The 16,632-nt window shown below is 48.0% G+C and overlaps 1 protein-coding gene across 1 annotated transcript; it reads left to right on the forward strand.

Moving 5' to 3' along the window:
* The first annotated feature begins 8,825 nt into the window (after positions 1-8,825).
* Positions 8,826-16,144, forward strand: LOC107110884 (protein S100-A3-like). Its single transcript, XM_015411724.1, has 3 exons — positions 8,826-8,856; positions 13,180-13,351; positions 15,194-16,144. The coding sequence occupies exons 2-3, from the start codon at positions 13,202-13,204 to the stop codon at positions 15,356-15,358; spliced, it is 315 nt and encodes a 104-aa protein (XP_015267210.1). The 5' UTR covers positions 8,826-8,856; positions 13,180-13,201; the 3' UTR covers positions 15,359-16,144.
* Positions 16,145-16,632: the final 488 nt, after the last annotated feature.

The raw sequence follows: 16,632 nt of genomic DNA on the forward strand, positions 1-16,632 counted from the left end.
AGAGAAAGAAAAGGGAAAAGAAAGAGTGGATAGAAAGCAAATAGATGGGGGAGGGAGGAAGGGAAAAAAGAGAAAGGTGTAAAGAAAACAAATAAATGGGGATGCAGGGAAGAAGAGAGAGGTGGAAAGAAAGCAATTTTAAGTTTAAATGCATTCTTCCACACCATCCCCCCATGCCTGCTGGCTTGGCTTGGAGAAAAAAACACCTTGTCCTGCCAGTCGACGGGGGGGCCGGGGGGGGGGGGGAGAATTTGAGAACACATTTAAAGTTGCTTCCTATCTCTGCCTCCCCCCTACCTCAAGCCTATGCAGGAAGGGGAACACTGGCTGGGGAAGGGAAGACCAATTGGGGCAGCATGCTTCCCCTTTGCTTCCCCAGCCGCCCTGCCGGGAACCACACAATATGTGTGAAAGAGCCACATGCGGCTCCTGAGCTACAGTTTGGCCACCCCTGGCCGATAGCATACCGGATTCACTTCAAGGTGCTGGTTCTTACCTATAAAGCCTTATATGTTCAGAGGCCAGGATACCTGATGGATCGCCTTTCCCCACATGTTCCCCAGAGAGAACTGCACTCAGGAACACAAAATATCCTGGATCTCCCTGGCCCTAAAGATGCCAGACTAGCTTCAACTAGAAGAGAAGAAGAGAAGAGATTGGATTTATACCCCACCCTTCACTACCCAAAGGTGTCTCAGAGCGGCTTACAAACTCCTCTCCCTTCCCCTCCCCACAACAGACACGTTGAGAGAGAGAGCTCTGACAGAAACTGCTCTTTTTCAAGAACAGCTCTTATCAGAACTATGGCTTGCCCAAGGTCATCCAGCCAGGGGCAAGTGGAGGAGTGGGGAATCAAACCCGGTTCTCCCAGATTAGAGTCCACGCACTTAACCACTACACCAGACTGGCTCTCTAGGGCCAGGGCTTTTTCTGTGGCACCTCCACGGTGGCGGAGTGAGCTCCCTGAGAATATCAGGGCCCTGTGGAACTCATTACAGCTCCGCAGGGCCTGCAAGACAGAGCTCTTCCACCAGGCGTTTGATTGAGCTGCCATATTTCATAACCATTATAACATCCGAGCCTTGCTCGGGAAGATACCCAATGTTGGGGCCAGATAGTGGTCTGTAACCATTCTGTCCAGACACCTGTATGGTTAATGTTCTAAAAACGGTGTTCCGTCATCCAGTTTGTAATGTTTGTGTAGAATTTTTAAATTGCTTTTAGGATTTTAATTTGCTTTGGAAATTTGTAATGTAGGCCGCCCTGAGGCTGCCTTGGCGGGGAAGGCGGGGTATACATTCAATAAATCAGTAAATAAATAAACTCACAAATATCCCCCCATACCTCCAGTGGCCCCTTTTCTATGCCCTGGAGTAAAATGGCTTCCTGACCCCAAAGTGGCTATCGGCATTTCCCTGGGCATGTAAGAAAGGGCCACGAGAACTAAGCCCGGAAGCGACCCTTCCTGCCCTCTCTCTTGTGATCTGCCTAAGTTCACAGAATACACATTGCTGTCAGATGGCCATCGAGCCTCTGCTTGAAAACCTCCAAAGGAGGAGAGTCCACCACCTCCCGAGGAAGCCTGTTCCACTGAGGAACCGCTCAAACTGTCAGGAAGTTCTTCCTGATCTTTAGCTGAAAACTCCTTTGATTTAACTGCAACCTGTTGGTTCTGGTCTGACCTTCTGGGGCAACAGAAAACAACTCCGCACCATCCTCTATGTGACAGCCCTTCAAGTAGATTCAGGTGGGTAGCTGTGTTAGTCTGAAGCAGGAGAACAAATTTCGAGTCCAGTGGCACCTTTAAGACCACTGGACGGGTTAGAACAGATAAAAGGAAGTCCTTCTTCACCCGAAGAGTGATTTACACATGGAATTCACTTCCACAGGAGGTGGCGATGGCTACAAGCATGGACGGCTTCAAGAGGAAATTGGATAAGCATATGGAGCAGAGGTCCATCAGTGGCTATGAGCCACAAGGTATAGGTAGGAACTCTCAGTCTGGGGCAAGTGATGCTCTGTATTCTTGGTGCTTGGGGGGGGGCAACAGTGGGAGGGCTTCTAGTGTCCTGGCCCCACTACTGGACCTCCTGATGACACCTGGTATTTTTGGCCACTGTGTAACACAGAGTGTTGGACTGGATGGGCCATTGGCCTGATCCAACATTGGCTTCTCTTATGTTCTTATGTTCTTACCAACAAACTTTTATTCAAGGAATAAACTTTTGTGTGCACCTTTTGTGTGTATCTGAAGACGGTGTGCGGGCACACAAAACGTCATCAGTCTTAAAGATGCCACTGCACTTAAGACGCAGTATAATACAGGCAGTGAAGCAGGAATTACAAGACTGGAGAACAATGCAATGAAACATATCGCATACAATTAGCAAGGCAATGAAGCTGGATTCCAAAATTGAGGAAGAACTCAATCAACGTAGCACAATATGTACAATGAAGATTGCCTTTAATTCCCTAGATGTTAATGACTGCCTTATTGCTTTTATAAAAATTCCCTGCTGAAAAATTCTGTTTTACTCGTCATGCAGAAGGACGAAAGTGTGGGAGGCTTCCTGAACTTGTTAGGCAGGACTTTCCACCCGATGCGAGGCACACCAGAGAATGCTTAGGTGTGGGCAGCTGTTGATCTTACCATGTGTAGTCTTGTCAGCCTCCAGGTGGGTTCTGGAGGTCTCCCGGAATTAGAAGGGATCGCCAGACTACAGAGATCAGCTCCCGTGGAGGAAAGGGAAGCTTTGGAGGGTGAACTCTATCATATCCTGCTGAGGTTCTCAACCAAACCCCACCCTCCTCAGACTCCATCCCCAAATCTCCAGGAATTTCCCAACCCTACCCATTTGCAGAGTGGCGCCTTTGCTCCGATGAATGGAACTGCTGCAGTGGAGTGTATCAGGAGAAGCCGTCTGATACACAAATCAGCATACACGTGTCAGGTCCATAACGTTCAAAGGGGGCTTACTCTACCTGCCTGCCAAAGATTTTGTTAGTCTTGAAGGTGCTGCTTGGACTCTGGCTCTTTTCTACTGCTGCGGGCAAATTAACACGGCGAGCCATCTTGATCTGCCTGCCGGTAGTCACTGACCTGCAGCTTTCTCTACTATCTGGAGTTTTGGTATTGCTTCCAAGGGCGGACCCATGCAGAGTGTGCTACAGTAGTCTAGCTGCAGGGTTACCAGCGGGAGACTCACAGCGAGGGTGGGAACCTCTGCAGTGATGTAAAGGCGTCACTGGTGACCTGCTGACATCACCTCCAGTTGCACCAGACGTACAACACCAAATTGGGAGGACAAGCAAACACACCAGAAGATATAGAATTCAACTAGATATGAACACACTGGAGAAGTGGGTGGATGTGAACAAGATGGGATTTAACAAGGATAAGTGCCGAGTTCTACATTTGGGTAACAAAAATGAGGAACACGCATACTGGATGGGGGATACGCTTCTGGGTAGCAGTGTGTGTGAGCAAGATCTTGGGGTATGGGCTGGAGTTCATGAGCTGTTGTAGATTTTCTGGGCTGTATGGCCGTGGTCTTGGGCATTGTAGGACCTGACATTTCACCAGCAACTGTGACTGGTGGCATCCTCAGAGGTATAACACAGAAAGTTGGAGTACTCTCTGTGTCAAGGTGAGAAGAAAAATGGTAGGCAGGTAATTTATATCTACTCAGGAAGGAGGGGTAGGGCTGAGTCATTATCTTGTAGGAGTTCCCCAGGCTGTGAAACATGCTAATGGAGTAGCTTTCTTGAGGAGGTTCTTTTGTATATGGATAGCTTCCTGAGGAGGTTTCCTGTTTCCTGAGGAGGTTCTAATCTTATCTGTAGTGCTATTGTCAGATGTAGAGCCTTTTGTGTTTTTCAGGACAAGGAAACCATGCCCTATTTATTTTTAAACTCCTGTTGAAATTGTGTTTATGTTGATGAATTTCAATGGCTTCCCTGTGTAATTTAACATTGTAGATATAGGGTGCGATCATACGAACCGTAAGCGGTGGCATACACGCGCGATTCCAGCACGGAGCAAAGCGGCGCGATTAGACGAGAACATCTGCTCAGCGTCCCGTAGTAGTCGGCGTGCCGTTCCATAGTGCTGCAAGAGCGTAGTAAAAAACCACAACGAAAAGTCAACTAGCATTCGGAAACCGCGGGGGCGTGTGGGTGTACAATCGCGCAAACACGCTTCCTTTCGGCCCGGGGCAAATAGCCTCGCTTCCCCCCATATTATATCACACGTGTGACTGCAGCTATAAATTACCTGCCTACCATTTTTCTTCTCACCTTGACACAGAGAGTACTCCAACTTTCTGTGTTATACCTCTGAGGATGCCAGTCACAGCTACTGGCGAAACGCCAGGTCCTACAATGCCAGGACCATGGCCATACAACCCAGAAAATCGGCAAGAGCTAAATAATTTTTCCTGTCTTAAAAACAAGCACCCACTTTTTCAATGGGAACAGCCAGGTCACAAATTCAAATTTTGCTCTAAAAAATAAAATAAAGACGGGTCTAAACAGCACTTCCCGCAGGACAAGGTCCCAGCTGGGCACAGAGCTCTGCTGATAAGACAGAATTAAACAATCCTAAAAACGCCCCTTTCTCAACGGAGTAAGCATCCCATTTTGGAGAGATGAGTTCAGTTTTCCTCACTCCTTTTCTTCTCCACATGGTTCCTGTAAAATTCACTGGCTAGCTATGCTGCATTGGAAGGGGTGTTTGTGTTGGAAAGAAGCTATCTTTAACAAAACACACACACACACACAGTTTCCCCCCTTAAAATCGTCTTCCAACCTAATTCTAAGGGCTGCAAAACACCCAACAGAGTAGCCACTGTGCCGCTTTTCATTAAAAACCCCCTGCTTGTTCAAATTTTCCATCACTGCCTCCATTGGCTCCTTCCCGGGCCCTGCCTTTTGCCTCTGCCTTAGTCAACAAGGCAGCCAGTTTCTCAGGTCCACCCCGAAGGGGCCCGATCCACTTTCCCAGGCAGTTAAAAGCAATTACGAGCAGGTTCTGCTTCTTTCTGTAAGTTCTGTCATACTGGTCGGGAAGTAAATGCCAGTAAACTTCAGCGGGATTTTCTTCTGAGTACATGTGTTTAGGAGCAGGCCATACATTCTTAGACTCAGGAATGCAAAGAAAGAGCTGGAGGGAAGGGAGAAGGATATAATTTTCTCTGTCAAATAACACTATTCCCCCCCCTCTTTCTTCCTGGCAGCCCCCGTAGCCTCACCTTTCCCTGCTTCCTTCTCTAGTTCCCACCCACCAGCCATCCTACGTTTATCTGCCCCCCCATCTTCTGCTGTATTTATTATTGACTATATAGCCTACCTTGCTCACCAATGGGGACTGAAAGCAGCTTGCATCATTCTCCTCTCCTACATTTTATCCCCACAATAACCTTCCGAGATAGGTTAGGCTGAGAGTGTGTGGAGGGTTGCCATTCCCCCCAATGGGGGTGGGGTTCCCACCGATTTCGGGCCCCTGAGCCACCTGCTGGCCAGCTGCCAGCAGGGGGAGCCCCGCCCCTGAAGAGGTCCACAGCGCCCACCGTGCCAGGTGCAATGATATCACCCGGAGGTGACGTCATCCCACCGGGCACATTGCGTGGGTAAGGATGCTCTAGGGTTTGGGCAAAAACTCTATGGTAACCATAGAGTTTTTGGCTGAATGCTAGAGTGTCCCCCCGCGACATGCCCAGCATGATGATGTCACTTCCGGAGAAGAGCCTGGAGCCCCCCACTGCGTAAAGGTCGGGACCAATGCTCCCTCTAAGCTATGGAGTTTTGTGAGCAAAAGTTCTACTTTGTGAGCTACCGGCATTAAAGTTGTGAGCAATCAATTTGGCTCCAGCATAAATTAGTTTGCTCTGGAGCTATCGCTTCCTGAGCTAAGACAAAAATCTGTGAGCCGGAGGCTAAAAAACTGTGAGCTAGCTCACACTAACTCAGCTTAGAGGGAACACTGGTCGGGACCTTGACCTAAGTATGTGACAGACCGAACGTCACCCAGTGAGCTTCCATGGCCGAGTGGAGTTGAACCTGAAAGTCCAACTGCTACAACACTTTGGCTATTAGAGGGCGGCTGCTTTAGAATAGTAATGGGTGAGTCATGCAAATTGGTTGGGAACAAGTCGTCTTGTGGTTGCTGTTGGGCCTGGCCCCGATGAGTCCTCCCTCAAGCGCTCAAACAGTGCCGGAAAGAACCCTGCCACTCTCTCCCTGCTTTTGACTGGAAAAAACAACAGCAACCCGAGGCTTCAACAGGCAGTACTGTTGTAGTTGCCGAGCAATGGCCACAGAAGGCGTTTGTTCCTTACAGGTGCTGCTTCGATTATTTTGGGGTTTTTTTTAAAAAAAAACCAGTGTCCCCCCCTCTTTTAAGATCTCAAAATGTTCCGCAAACCCGGGGCTTTTCTCGGACTTGTAGGAAGATCTGTGTTATCTGTTCGTGGCCCCATTCTCCAGATCTAAGTATCCACAGATCTGGCCACATTAGGAATGGGATCTATTGATGAGCTGCTGCTGAATTTGAGGCAAGGTTGGTGAGCCCCTAAATGACGTCCTTTGGGATCATTGCGAAAGGCTGTTCACAGAGCTTAGCATGTTTGGGTAGGCCCCAGGGTTGCCAAACTCCCCAGGTCTGGCAGGGTTTACCTGCTTTCTTTGGGGGGGGGGGTTCAACCCGCCGCCGGCCAGTGGGCTGGTGGGGAAAACCCTGCCCCCAAGCCTGAACACTCGCAGCCATCTCTCTCCCTTCTCTCTTGAGTGCGGGGCCCACTAGCTGCGAGCTCTTAAAGAGACCCTGAGCACCCAGCACCTGCTCTTCCCAAGCGGGAGTGTGATTTTGCCTCTTGCATGGCAGGAGCGCTTGGCCCTCGCTCCCCTCCCCCACAATTTAAAGTCAAGTTTCCCTTTAAATGATAGGGAAAAAGCAGGGATGTGATGACATCATGCAGAGTGACGTCATCACGCTGGGGGTGGGCACGCCCTCTCCTGGAATGGCCCCTAACCCCCCTTGGAGGGAGAAGATCAGACCTGGCAAGACCTGAAGAGCCAGTTTGGTGTAGTGGTTAAGTGCGCGGACTCTAATCTGGGAGAATCGGGTTTGATTCCCCACTCCTCCACTTGCATCTGGCTGGATGACCTTGGGCAAGTCGTAGTTCTGATAAGAGCTGTCCTTGAAAAAAAGCAGTTTGTGTCAGAGTTCTCTCAGCCCCACCCACCTCACAGGGTGTCTGTTGTGGGGAGGGGAAGGGAAAAGGAGTTTGTAAGCCGCTCTGAGACTCCAAGTGAAGGGCGGGGTATAAATCCAATCTCCTCCTCCTCCTCCCCCTCCTCCTCTTCTTCTTCTTCTTCTTCTTCTTCTTTTTCTTCTATGCTCGTAGGCCCTGCAGTCCCAGGAGGGCCCACTTCTGACCCTAACTGATGCACAAAACAGTTGTGCTCCGCTGTTTCCCTGAGCCTACAATGTGCCAGTTATCCCAGGCCTCACACGTTGTAAGTAATCTGTTGTAATCTCCCATAATGTGTTCCTTTAATCTGCGTAGCCAGTCTTCCTTGGCAAAAGCCTCACCTGCTTCCTAAAAACACTTTGTGGGAACCAAGATAGTGTCGGTGGGCATCAAGGTGGGGACCCCTGGCTAGGGGTTACAGTGTGATTTTTTGATAGTTCTCCAGGGCCTGGGCTCTGCCAGTTTGGTGTAGCGGTTAAGAGAGCGGACTCTAATCTGGGAGAACCGGGTCTGATTCCCCCACTCCTCCACATGCAGCAGCTGGAGTGACCTTGGGTCAGTCGCAAGTTCTCTCAGAGCTGTTCTCTCAAGAGCAGTTCTCTCAAGAGCTCCCTCAGCCCCACCTACCTCACCGGGTGTCTGTTGTGGGGAGGGGAAGGGAAAGGAGATTGTAAACCGCTCTGAGACCCCTTCAGGTAGTGAAGGGTGGGATGTAAATCCTCTTCCTCCTCCTCCTCCTCCTCTGTTTCTCTGGATATCACATATGCTAGGGAGACACAGACTTTGTGAGGCCCAATGGCAAACTGACATGTAGCTAAAAGGTGTTGGGATTGTGTTGGCCTATGTGTTGTGTTATACCTCATGTCTCAACAGTCCGACCGATTTTCCAGAAGCCGCTGCTCCGCCCTTGCTCTTCCCTTTCCTTTGATTGTATGCGTCAATTTCCCACTATTTGCTGTGCAGCCGCATCTTGCCCTGCAGCTTTGCTCAATTTCCCCTGCGTCTTCTCAATCCTGTTTTTTGAGGATCGAGAAGATGCGGGGGAAATTGGGTGAAGCTGTGGGTCAAAATGCAGCTGCGCAGCAAATAGTGGGAAACTGACGCATACAATGGGGGGAAAGGGAAGAGTGAGGGCGTAGCAGCAGCTTCTGGGAAATCGGTCTGTTTTATGGCAGCCATTTTGCAGCAATGAATGTTAACAAAGATATATATGCTCCTTTTGAGTGTAGCCAGTTTAAAGCAGGAGCCAGGTCCCAACAACATGCAGGAATACCTTTTTTTTTTTTGCTGAATGCACGAGTTTTAATTTTGCTCTGGATCTTCAAAATTATTTTTATAAATAACAGACGTGTATTTCAGAAGGCAGCTCATTTGCTTGCAAATGAGACACCAGATGGGAGAAAGATGAACCACGAGTTCTGAGGTTTTGTGGGTGGTGAGTGAACAATGTCCTACTCTTGGAACACCCTGGGGTGTGTATTGGTATCAGATGTGATGCAACCGATGGGTGGATAGTTCCCAAGGCCTTTCTGCCCTGTGAATTAACATGCGGGCCTGTCCTAGTTGGAATGTGCCAGCAGCAGCTGCGGAAGACGATCCAAGACAGGTTGGTAGGCGTTGGGGAAGCTGGAAATACAATCTTCTTCCTTCCCGACTTGTTCGCTGGGCTCATATAGAACATTATCGCTGGATGCCTTGGTTGGTATGTTTATATTCTTCCTTTGGAGGTGGGGTCGCCAGTACTTTTCCGGGTGCTTACTCTGGGGGCCTGTGGTGACTCCAAAAATGTGCCAAAAATGTCTTACCCGGAGGGAGTGGTGGTTGGATTGAATTGTAAAGTTCCGTTTCTTGGTGTGTCGGGACTGTTTCTGTTGAAGTGCGTCACAAGAGCCCTGCTGTGTCAGTTCATAGGTGCCTTCTAATATGGAGTCCCACAGAGGTCATCCAGATGTTGGAACATCTTCTGGGCGTGGAGCAGGGGTCAGTGGGGGTATGTGTGGGGGAGGTATTTGTGAATTTCCTGCATTGTGTTGGGGGTTGGACTAGATGACCCTGGAGATCCTTTCCAACTCTGCGGTTCTGTGACTCTATGCCCCGATGCTTATCTGCAGCGTCTGGAGCTCAGTAGTATGCCTGCATGCAATATCAGGGTCAGAAAGCCCTCGGTGAAACATGGCATTTGCGGCTGATCTGTATGACCCCTCCAGTAATGTTGGATGGCATCTCTGTAGTCCAGAAAAATGAGGTGAAGTGGGTATAGAGTGAAAACTGGAGGGGGGAAGGTTCAGGGGGTGCACCACTCGTCTCTACACAACCAAAAACCAAGCTGGTGCAGCCCTGAAGAGAAACAGTGTGAGCCAGGTATCTGGAGTTCAGATCTCACTTCTACCACCAGCTTCTCAAGGTGGCCTTCAGGAAGCCACATTGTTTTTCAGCCTCAGCCCCTGCAGCTGTCGTTATAATTAAGTATTGTCAGGTTGCAGATGACTTATGGTGACCCTCTCATGGGGTTTTCAAGGGAAGATGTGAGCAGAGATAGTTTGCCACTGAAATTCCTCGGGGTAGCAATCTTCGTCTTCTTTGGTGACCATGTACTGACCATGGCCAATCCTAATTACCTTATCTGCTCTGACAAGCTTGGAGGGTGCCTCCAGCGGGGGATGGGGAGACTTACCAGGAATAGCAGAGAGGCCGATCTGACATGCAGCAATGGGTCTGTGTCACCGACCACCTAACCCGGAAGTGATGTCATCACTTCCAGGACATCGGGGCAATACTCTGGTATTTGGGTTAAAATTCTATGGTGAATTTGGCTTTCACCATAGAGTTTATGCCCAAATACCAGAGTATTGCCCCGGTGACCTGGACGTGATGACGTTGCTTCCGGGTCATGTGGGCAGTGATGCAGACACGCCACTGCAGGTTGGATGGATCTCCCTCTTTTTCAGCATAAGTTTTCCCCTGCCGCCGGACAGCAGGCCTGGCAGCAGGGGACCCCCACCTCCACCAGGGAGTTTGGCAACCCTAGTTGAGGCTAGTCAGCAAGTTCCTGCAAGTATAACTGAAGAATAATGTTGGGTTATTTTTAAAGGGTTCCAATAGGTTGCTGTTCCTTCTTAAAAGCACAAACCGGCTAGCTATTTCGCACCACATCTGGCAGCTGTCCTAGTTATATGCCCTTTCCTGTTCTACATAACAAACCTGCAAAATATCGAGGTATCTACGCTACTCGGTTAAGCTCCCCTTCTGATAATTTACAATCCCCAGAATTCTTTTTTTTCCATTGGGGGCGGAGCCATGAGAATGAAAGTGAGATAAAATCAGTATACCTGTTGGATTTCTGGAAGGATGTACAATATTTGACAATACACCTGATGGTGGCGGCCAGAAAGATCTCGGCCCAGAACCGGAAGAAAATTGCACTACAGAGCTGTAGTATAAAAAACAGTGGCCGATTATGCTAATGTACAAGATTTTGATGGAACAGAGTTTGACTCCAGTGGAGCACCTTTAAGACCAACGAAGTCTAATTCTGGATATAAGCTCTTGTGTGCATGCACACTTTTAAAGATTTCGTTTGTATGCTAATTTGCGGCTATTCACAGGTCTCACCAACTGCTTTAATTGAATCTTAGCTATCCTTATTGCTCAGTGACTTGTACATCTTGACCCTAACTAGCCCTTTCTGGCAACTAATCCCCCCATCCTCTCTCTACCTCTATGTGATGGTTGGCGAAGTCTGTTTCAATGAATCTAAAGAAGCATGCATGCACACGAAAACCTATATCCAGAATTAAACTTTGTTGGTCTTAAAGGTGCTACTGGACTCAAACTTTGTTCTAATGCTTTTGACCAACACAGCTACCCAGCTGAAGAATTCTATGCTTATATAAGGCCATCTAAGAACTCACAAGTACAGAGCACCTTTGTACCATAATGCACCATAATGGCTGCCCTTTGTCTATTTTTGGAACATGACTTTTCATAGCCCCTCTGTACACTGCCTTGGTCAGGCTGCACCTTGAGTACTGTGTGCAGTTCTGGAGGCTTCACTTCAAAAAGGATTTGGGCAAAATTGAGAGGGTGCAGAAGAGAGTGCAGGGGGTGATCAGGGGTCTGGAGACTGAGCCCTACGAAGAAAGGCTAAGGGCCTTGGGAATGTTTAGTTTGGAGAAGAGGAGACTGAGGGGGGACATGACTGCTCTCTTTAAATATTTGAAAGGCTGTCATCTGGAGGAGGGCAAGGAGCTGTTCCAGTTGGCAGCAGAGGACAGGACCTGAAGCAACAGGTTTAAATTACACACAGAAAGATATCGGCTGGATATTAGGAAAAACTTGTTCATGGTCAGAGTGGTTCAAAGGTTGAATCAGATGACTAGAGTGGTGGTTAGCTCCCCTTCACTGACAGCTTTTAAGAAGAGGCTGGACGAATAGTTGTCAGAGATGCGCTAGGCTGGTCCTGCGTTGGGCAGGGGGTTGGACTAGATTATGAAGAAGAAGAGATTGGGTATATACTCTGCCCTTCACTACCCAAAGGAGTCTCAGAGCAGCTTACAAACTCCTTTCCCTTCGCTCCCTACAACAGACACCCTGTGAGGTAGGTAGGGCTGAGCTCTTGACAGAAACTGCTCTTTTTCAAGGACAGCTCTTATCTGAACTATGGCTTGCCCAAGGTCATCCAGCCAGGTGCAAGAAGAGGAATGGGGAATCAAACCCGGTTCTCCCAGATTAGAGTCCGTGCACTTAACTTGCTCTGTATGGCCCCTTCCAACTTGATGATTCTATGAATTTGTTAAAAAAAGTGAAGTATTATATTGGATTTGAGAACTGAGTATTGAAATTGCAGGATAAATTACTATACGTACAGAATAATAAACAGTATACATTTTGAGAGTATTGCCATTAAAATGATATGAAACCCCCAACAATGTGCATTGTTCGTGTTCAATGTGAGAAAATCAAACCGTTCTGGAGGATAGTATTGGATCAAATATTCCTTATCACTGGTTATGTTGTCCCCTTTCCCCCAGAAATATTGTTTTTAAATTATTGGCCAGATGTCACAGTCCCACAAATTAGGCAAAGACTCATTTCAAACCTTCTAACAGCAGCAAAAAATGTTCAGATGCATCGACACTTTCACTACGGCACCGTAAGATATGGGAGATGTACGTAACGGAAAAAATTACTTAGGTGAATCAATATGAATCCAGTGCTCTTCGTTAAGATTTTGTTGAAGTGTGCTCTGTTGTATTAGATTATTTGTTGCGGATTGAAGTGGTTCCGAAAAACGGAAAATATTTAACTTTAATATAATATTTGCGATGTGTATAAGTTATAAGCCCTGATGTGTGGTATCTCTTCTTCTCTATAGGTTTTGCATTTGATGAATGTGTTATTCTAGTACTTTCAGTATAGACTTTGGTTAGTTGGTTTATTTTATGGAATTTTATTTGTGGCTTGGTGAATGTCGGTAATTTTGTTGGTTTGTATTAGGTATAAAATGTTAAAGGTAAAGAAAAGAAAGATGCTCATGGTTGAACTTCACTGACTCTCCAAGGCCGAATCTGCACTTGTCTTTCCCACTGGTGTCCCAGCCTTTTGACTCCATCTTCAAAAAAGCTGTCTACATTTGGTGTCGTTTTCACACCTCAACAGTGCTAGCATACTTTTGCATGTCCACATATGTTTATTGTCCTTTTGGAGCGGCTCCACTATCATTGCACCTCTGCACTGCTTTAAGAGTCTTCTCCAAACAACATTCAAACGAGCATAGAGAAAGACGGCGTCACAGCAGCACGAAACTGATTTTAAAATGCAAATACAGATTCGACCCAAGAGTTCCCCGATTGCAGGTTCATTCCATTCAGTCTCTAAGAAGGATCTCTGCTTTACTAATCCAACTGTCTGTTTCCCCCTTGCCTTGCAGAGTCTGTAGTACATGTTCTGCGATGGAGGGAATGTACAATAATCTAGAGCAAGCCCTTGGAGTGGTGGTTTGTATCTTCCAGCGCTACTGCCGGAAGGAAGGCAACAGATACACCCTCAGCAGAGGGGAGCTGCTGGATCTATTGAAAAAAGAGCTCCCCATTTTGAAAACAGTTAAGTATTACACACCCGTTCACGGTGTCCTGGGATTGGGTTGGGTTTGGAGGAGAAGATGGAATTGCTGGAAAGAATTGTTCATTAAACCAGAAGTGCAAGAACGACAGCTTGGATGGAGGCAGAGATAGGAAAAGAACACAGTAAGGTTGCTAGGCTGATGGGAGGGTCAGGTACATGAGAGGCCATGATGTTGTATGCCTAAGTATGCCATCCGTGGGGGGGAAACCTGGAAGTGACATAGGGTAGCTCTAGGAACCACTGGAAACTCTATGGTTGTACCAAAAATAACCATAGTTTTACTATAGAGTCCAGGTGATTCCTAGAACTACCCTATGTTACTTCCAGGTTTTACCATAGATTTTTCTGGCAATTCCCAGAGCTCCCACAAGCTACTTCTGAGGAAATTGGACATAGCAACAGAGATGATGTTGCTGGTTTTAGGTTTTGTGTGTGTTCCTGGCACTACTTGAAGCAGCAGGGGACAACTAGGGCTGCCAGTAGGTGGCCTCACAGCACTAGATTAGAGTAGCACAAAGATGTGGCTGAAAGCCATTTTGTAGGGCAGGAACTGGACCCTGTCCACAACATCTCCGTGGTTGTGTCCCATTTGCCACTCCACTCTGTTCTACATCAGTAGCACTGAACCAGGAAGTACAACAGGATATTGTTCCTAATTTCCTTTCCTTTATTTCAAAGAATCCAATGACCCAACAGTACTGGGGAATGAGTCTTACTTCATGGGATTCGGTAGGATTTTTCTCATCTGCTGGACCAGCAGCAGTTGGCACAAGGACAGGCTCCTTGGATGAGTGGATCGAGGGTGATTGGCAATGCTCCCTCTAAGCTGTGGAGTCTTGTGAGCAAAAATCCCACTTTGTGAGCCACTGGCATCAAAGCGGTGAGCAAGTGACTGGCATTAAAGTTGTGAGCGAGTGATTTGGCTACTGCATCAATTAGTCTACTCGGGAGCCCTCCTTCCTGAGCGAAGACAAAAATGTGTGAGCCAGAGGCTAAAAAACTGTGAGCTAGCTCACACTCACTCAGAGGGAACATTGGTGATTGGTGGTCTACTTCAGAGTAAAAGTCAGTGGCGTAATACTACATTTTGAGGCAACCTCAGGGACTGTAAGCCCCATTATAGAGTTCAAGCTTCCAATAGGGTTGTCAGGTCCCCTTACCTTGCCGGTGGGGGCCTTTTGGAGGGGCTTTCTGGGGTGTGTGTGTGGACAGGGATATCCTGCCGCAATGGCATTTTGGGCCACTTCAGGTAAAACTGGAAGTTGCTACAAACTGGAAGTTCCGTCCCCGACACAGCCATTTGAGTAGTCCCTTTAAGTGAAAAGGGCCACTGAAATGGCTGCCAGCCATCTCACAGCCAGTTTTGCTCCCCGCCGCTTGTATTCGGCGGCGGGGGGGGGGGGGAGGGGGAACGCACTGAAAAGGCTTGCAACTGGCTGCAAGTCTTTTCCATGATCAGTTTCGCTCCCCCCCTATTAGAAGCGGGGATGAGCGAAACTGGCCTTGGAATGGCTGCATTGCGGGCAGCACTTCCGGTTTTCGGGCCACTTCCAGTTTTACCGGTTTTACCGGAAGTGGCCCAAAAAAGTCATTTTGGGGAGGGATTTCCCCCCACCAGCTAGTGGGCCAGCAGCGGGAAAACTTACTCTAAATTGGGGGATCCCCCATCCGGACTGGGCGAGGCTGGGATCCCTAACTCACAAAGGGAAGCCATAAAAGGGAAGCCATGACAGTTCACTCAAGACAGACCTAATAATTCCAGAAGGGCACCAACAACTCACTCATCCTTCTTCCCACTCCTCAATTTCCTCCCTCTCCAGTTAAAAATAAAAGAGGGAGCCTTTGAGGAGTTCATGGCATTACTTGATACGAACAGCGACGGCCAAGTGGACTTCGAGGAGTACATCCGGTTTGTGTCGGTGGCTTGCACCTACTTCCACGACTTCTTCAAGGACTCTCCTCCGGACCATCCACGAGTGCAATAAAACCCAAGCGACGTCCAAGCCTGAAGCACGGTGGACTCTTCATCAAAAGTAGGAATAATTTCAGGGATAGAGAAGAGGACTGTAGGTGCTGAGGAGAGGGTGATACTCAAAGATGTCCAAGCAAGACGTTTGAATGAAGATCTAAGGGGAAAAGGACTTCTCGTAGTCCTGCCATTCTGTTGTTCACATGACCAAATGAGCTCAAGGGCTTATTCAGCGTGAGATGCCTCTTCAGCATCAGGTATATCATAGGAGTATGTCCAGAGTTAGAATCCTCTTTCCCCACAATTCTCCTCTTTTCCCACAATTCCATACAGTGGTTTACCCAATACCGAATGTATTTGAAGTAGTATACGACAAATATGCACAGACTGAATTTATGGTATGACACTGAAAGTTGCCATTGGCCATGGTTTTCTGTGTATGGAGACCAGGAACATCACTTAGAATCATAGAATCATAGAATGGGAAGGGGCCTGCAGGGTCATCTAGCCCAACCCCCTGCACAAGGCAGGAAATTCACAACGTGACCACACAACTTGACGGCTCTTCTGGTACCAGGAGGAATATGGCCATTTTGACACCTCTATGTGATTTGTTTCTTCGGTCACAGTGCAATTCGAAAGGTATTCCCCATTCTTAGTTGAAGGCTGCCCGTTTTATTGGCGCAGATGGCTAGAGATGTGTACAGTGACTTGCCCATCTTAAATGGTACCTTTCAGAGTCAGTTTAGTGTAGTGGTTAGGAGCGTAGACTCTGATCGGGGAGAAATGGTTTGATTCCCCACTCCTCCACATGCTGCTGCTGGTATGATCTTGGGACGGTCACAAGTTCTTTCAGAGCTGTTCTCTCACGAGTTCTCGAAAGAGCTCTCTCAGCCCCACCTACCTCACAGGGTGTCTGTTGTGGGGAGGGGAAGGGAAAGGAGATTGCAAGCTGCTCTGAGACTCTTTTGGGTAGTGAAGGGTGGGGTATAAATCCAATCCCCTCCTCCTCCTCCTCCTCCTCCTCTTCCTTCTTCAAGCCTCTTTCAGATGTTTGATTTTGATGCTCTGTGTGTAATGAGCACAGTTGACCGTGTGTGTGAACAGCTCAATGCATGTATTTTCTGGCTTTGATGTGGGCAAATGGAATGCCAGAGTTTTGAAGGCTCTATGAAGTTTCACATGGCTCTAGGATTGCCATCTGTGCCTCCGAAAATGCTGGGAGATTTTAAGGGTGGGATCTGGGGAAGGATGTCATGTGACTTCCAGGTGACGCTCTAGGAATTCTCC

The sequence above is a fragment of the Gekko japonicus genome, unplaced genomic scaffold, assembly GCF_001447785.1.
Source record: "Gekko japonicus isolate JY-2015 unplaced genomic scaffold, Gekko_japonicus_V1.1 scaffold175, whole genome shotgun sequence".
NCBI lineage: Eukaryota > Metazoa > Chordata > Lepidosauria > Squamata > Gekkonidae > Gekko > Gekko japonicus.

Excerpts from the sequence above, each read along its gene's own strand:
- LOC107110884 (XM_015411724.1), top strand. The coding sequence starts at position 13,202 with ATGGAGGGAATGTACAATAATCTAGAGCAAGCCCTTGGAGTGGTGGTT. Across the intron at positions 13,352-15,193 it reads AGCTCCCCATTTTGAAAACA|TTAAAAATAAAAGAGGGAGC; the intron begins GTTAAGTATTAC and ends CTCCCTCTCCAG.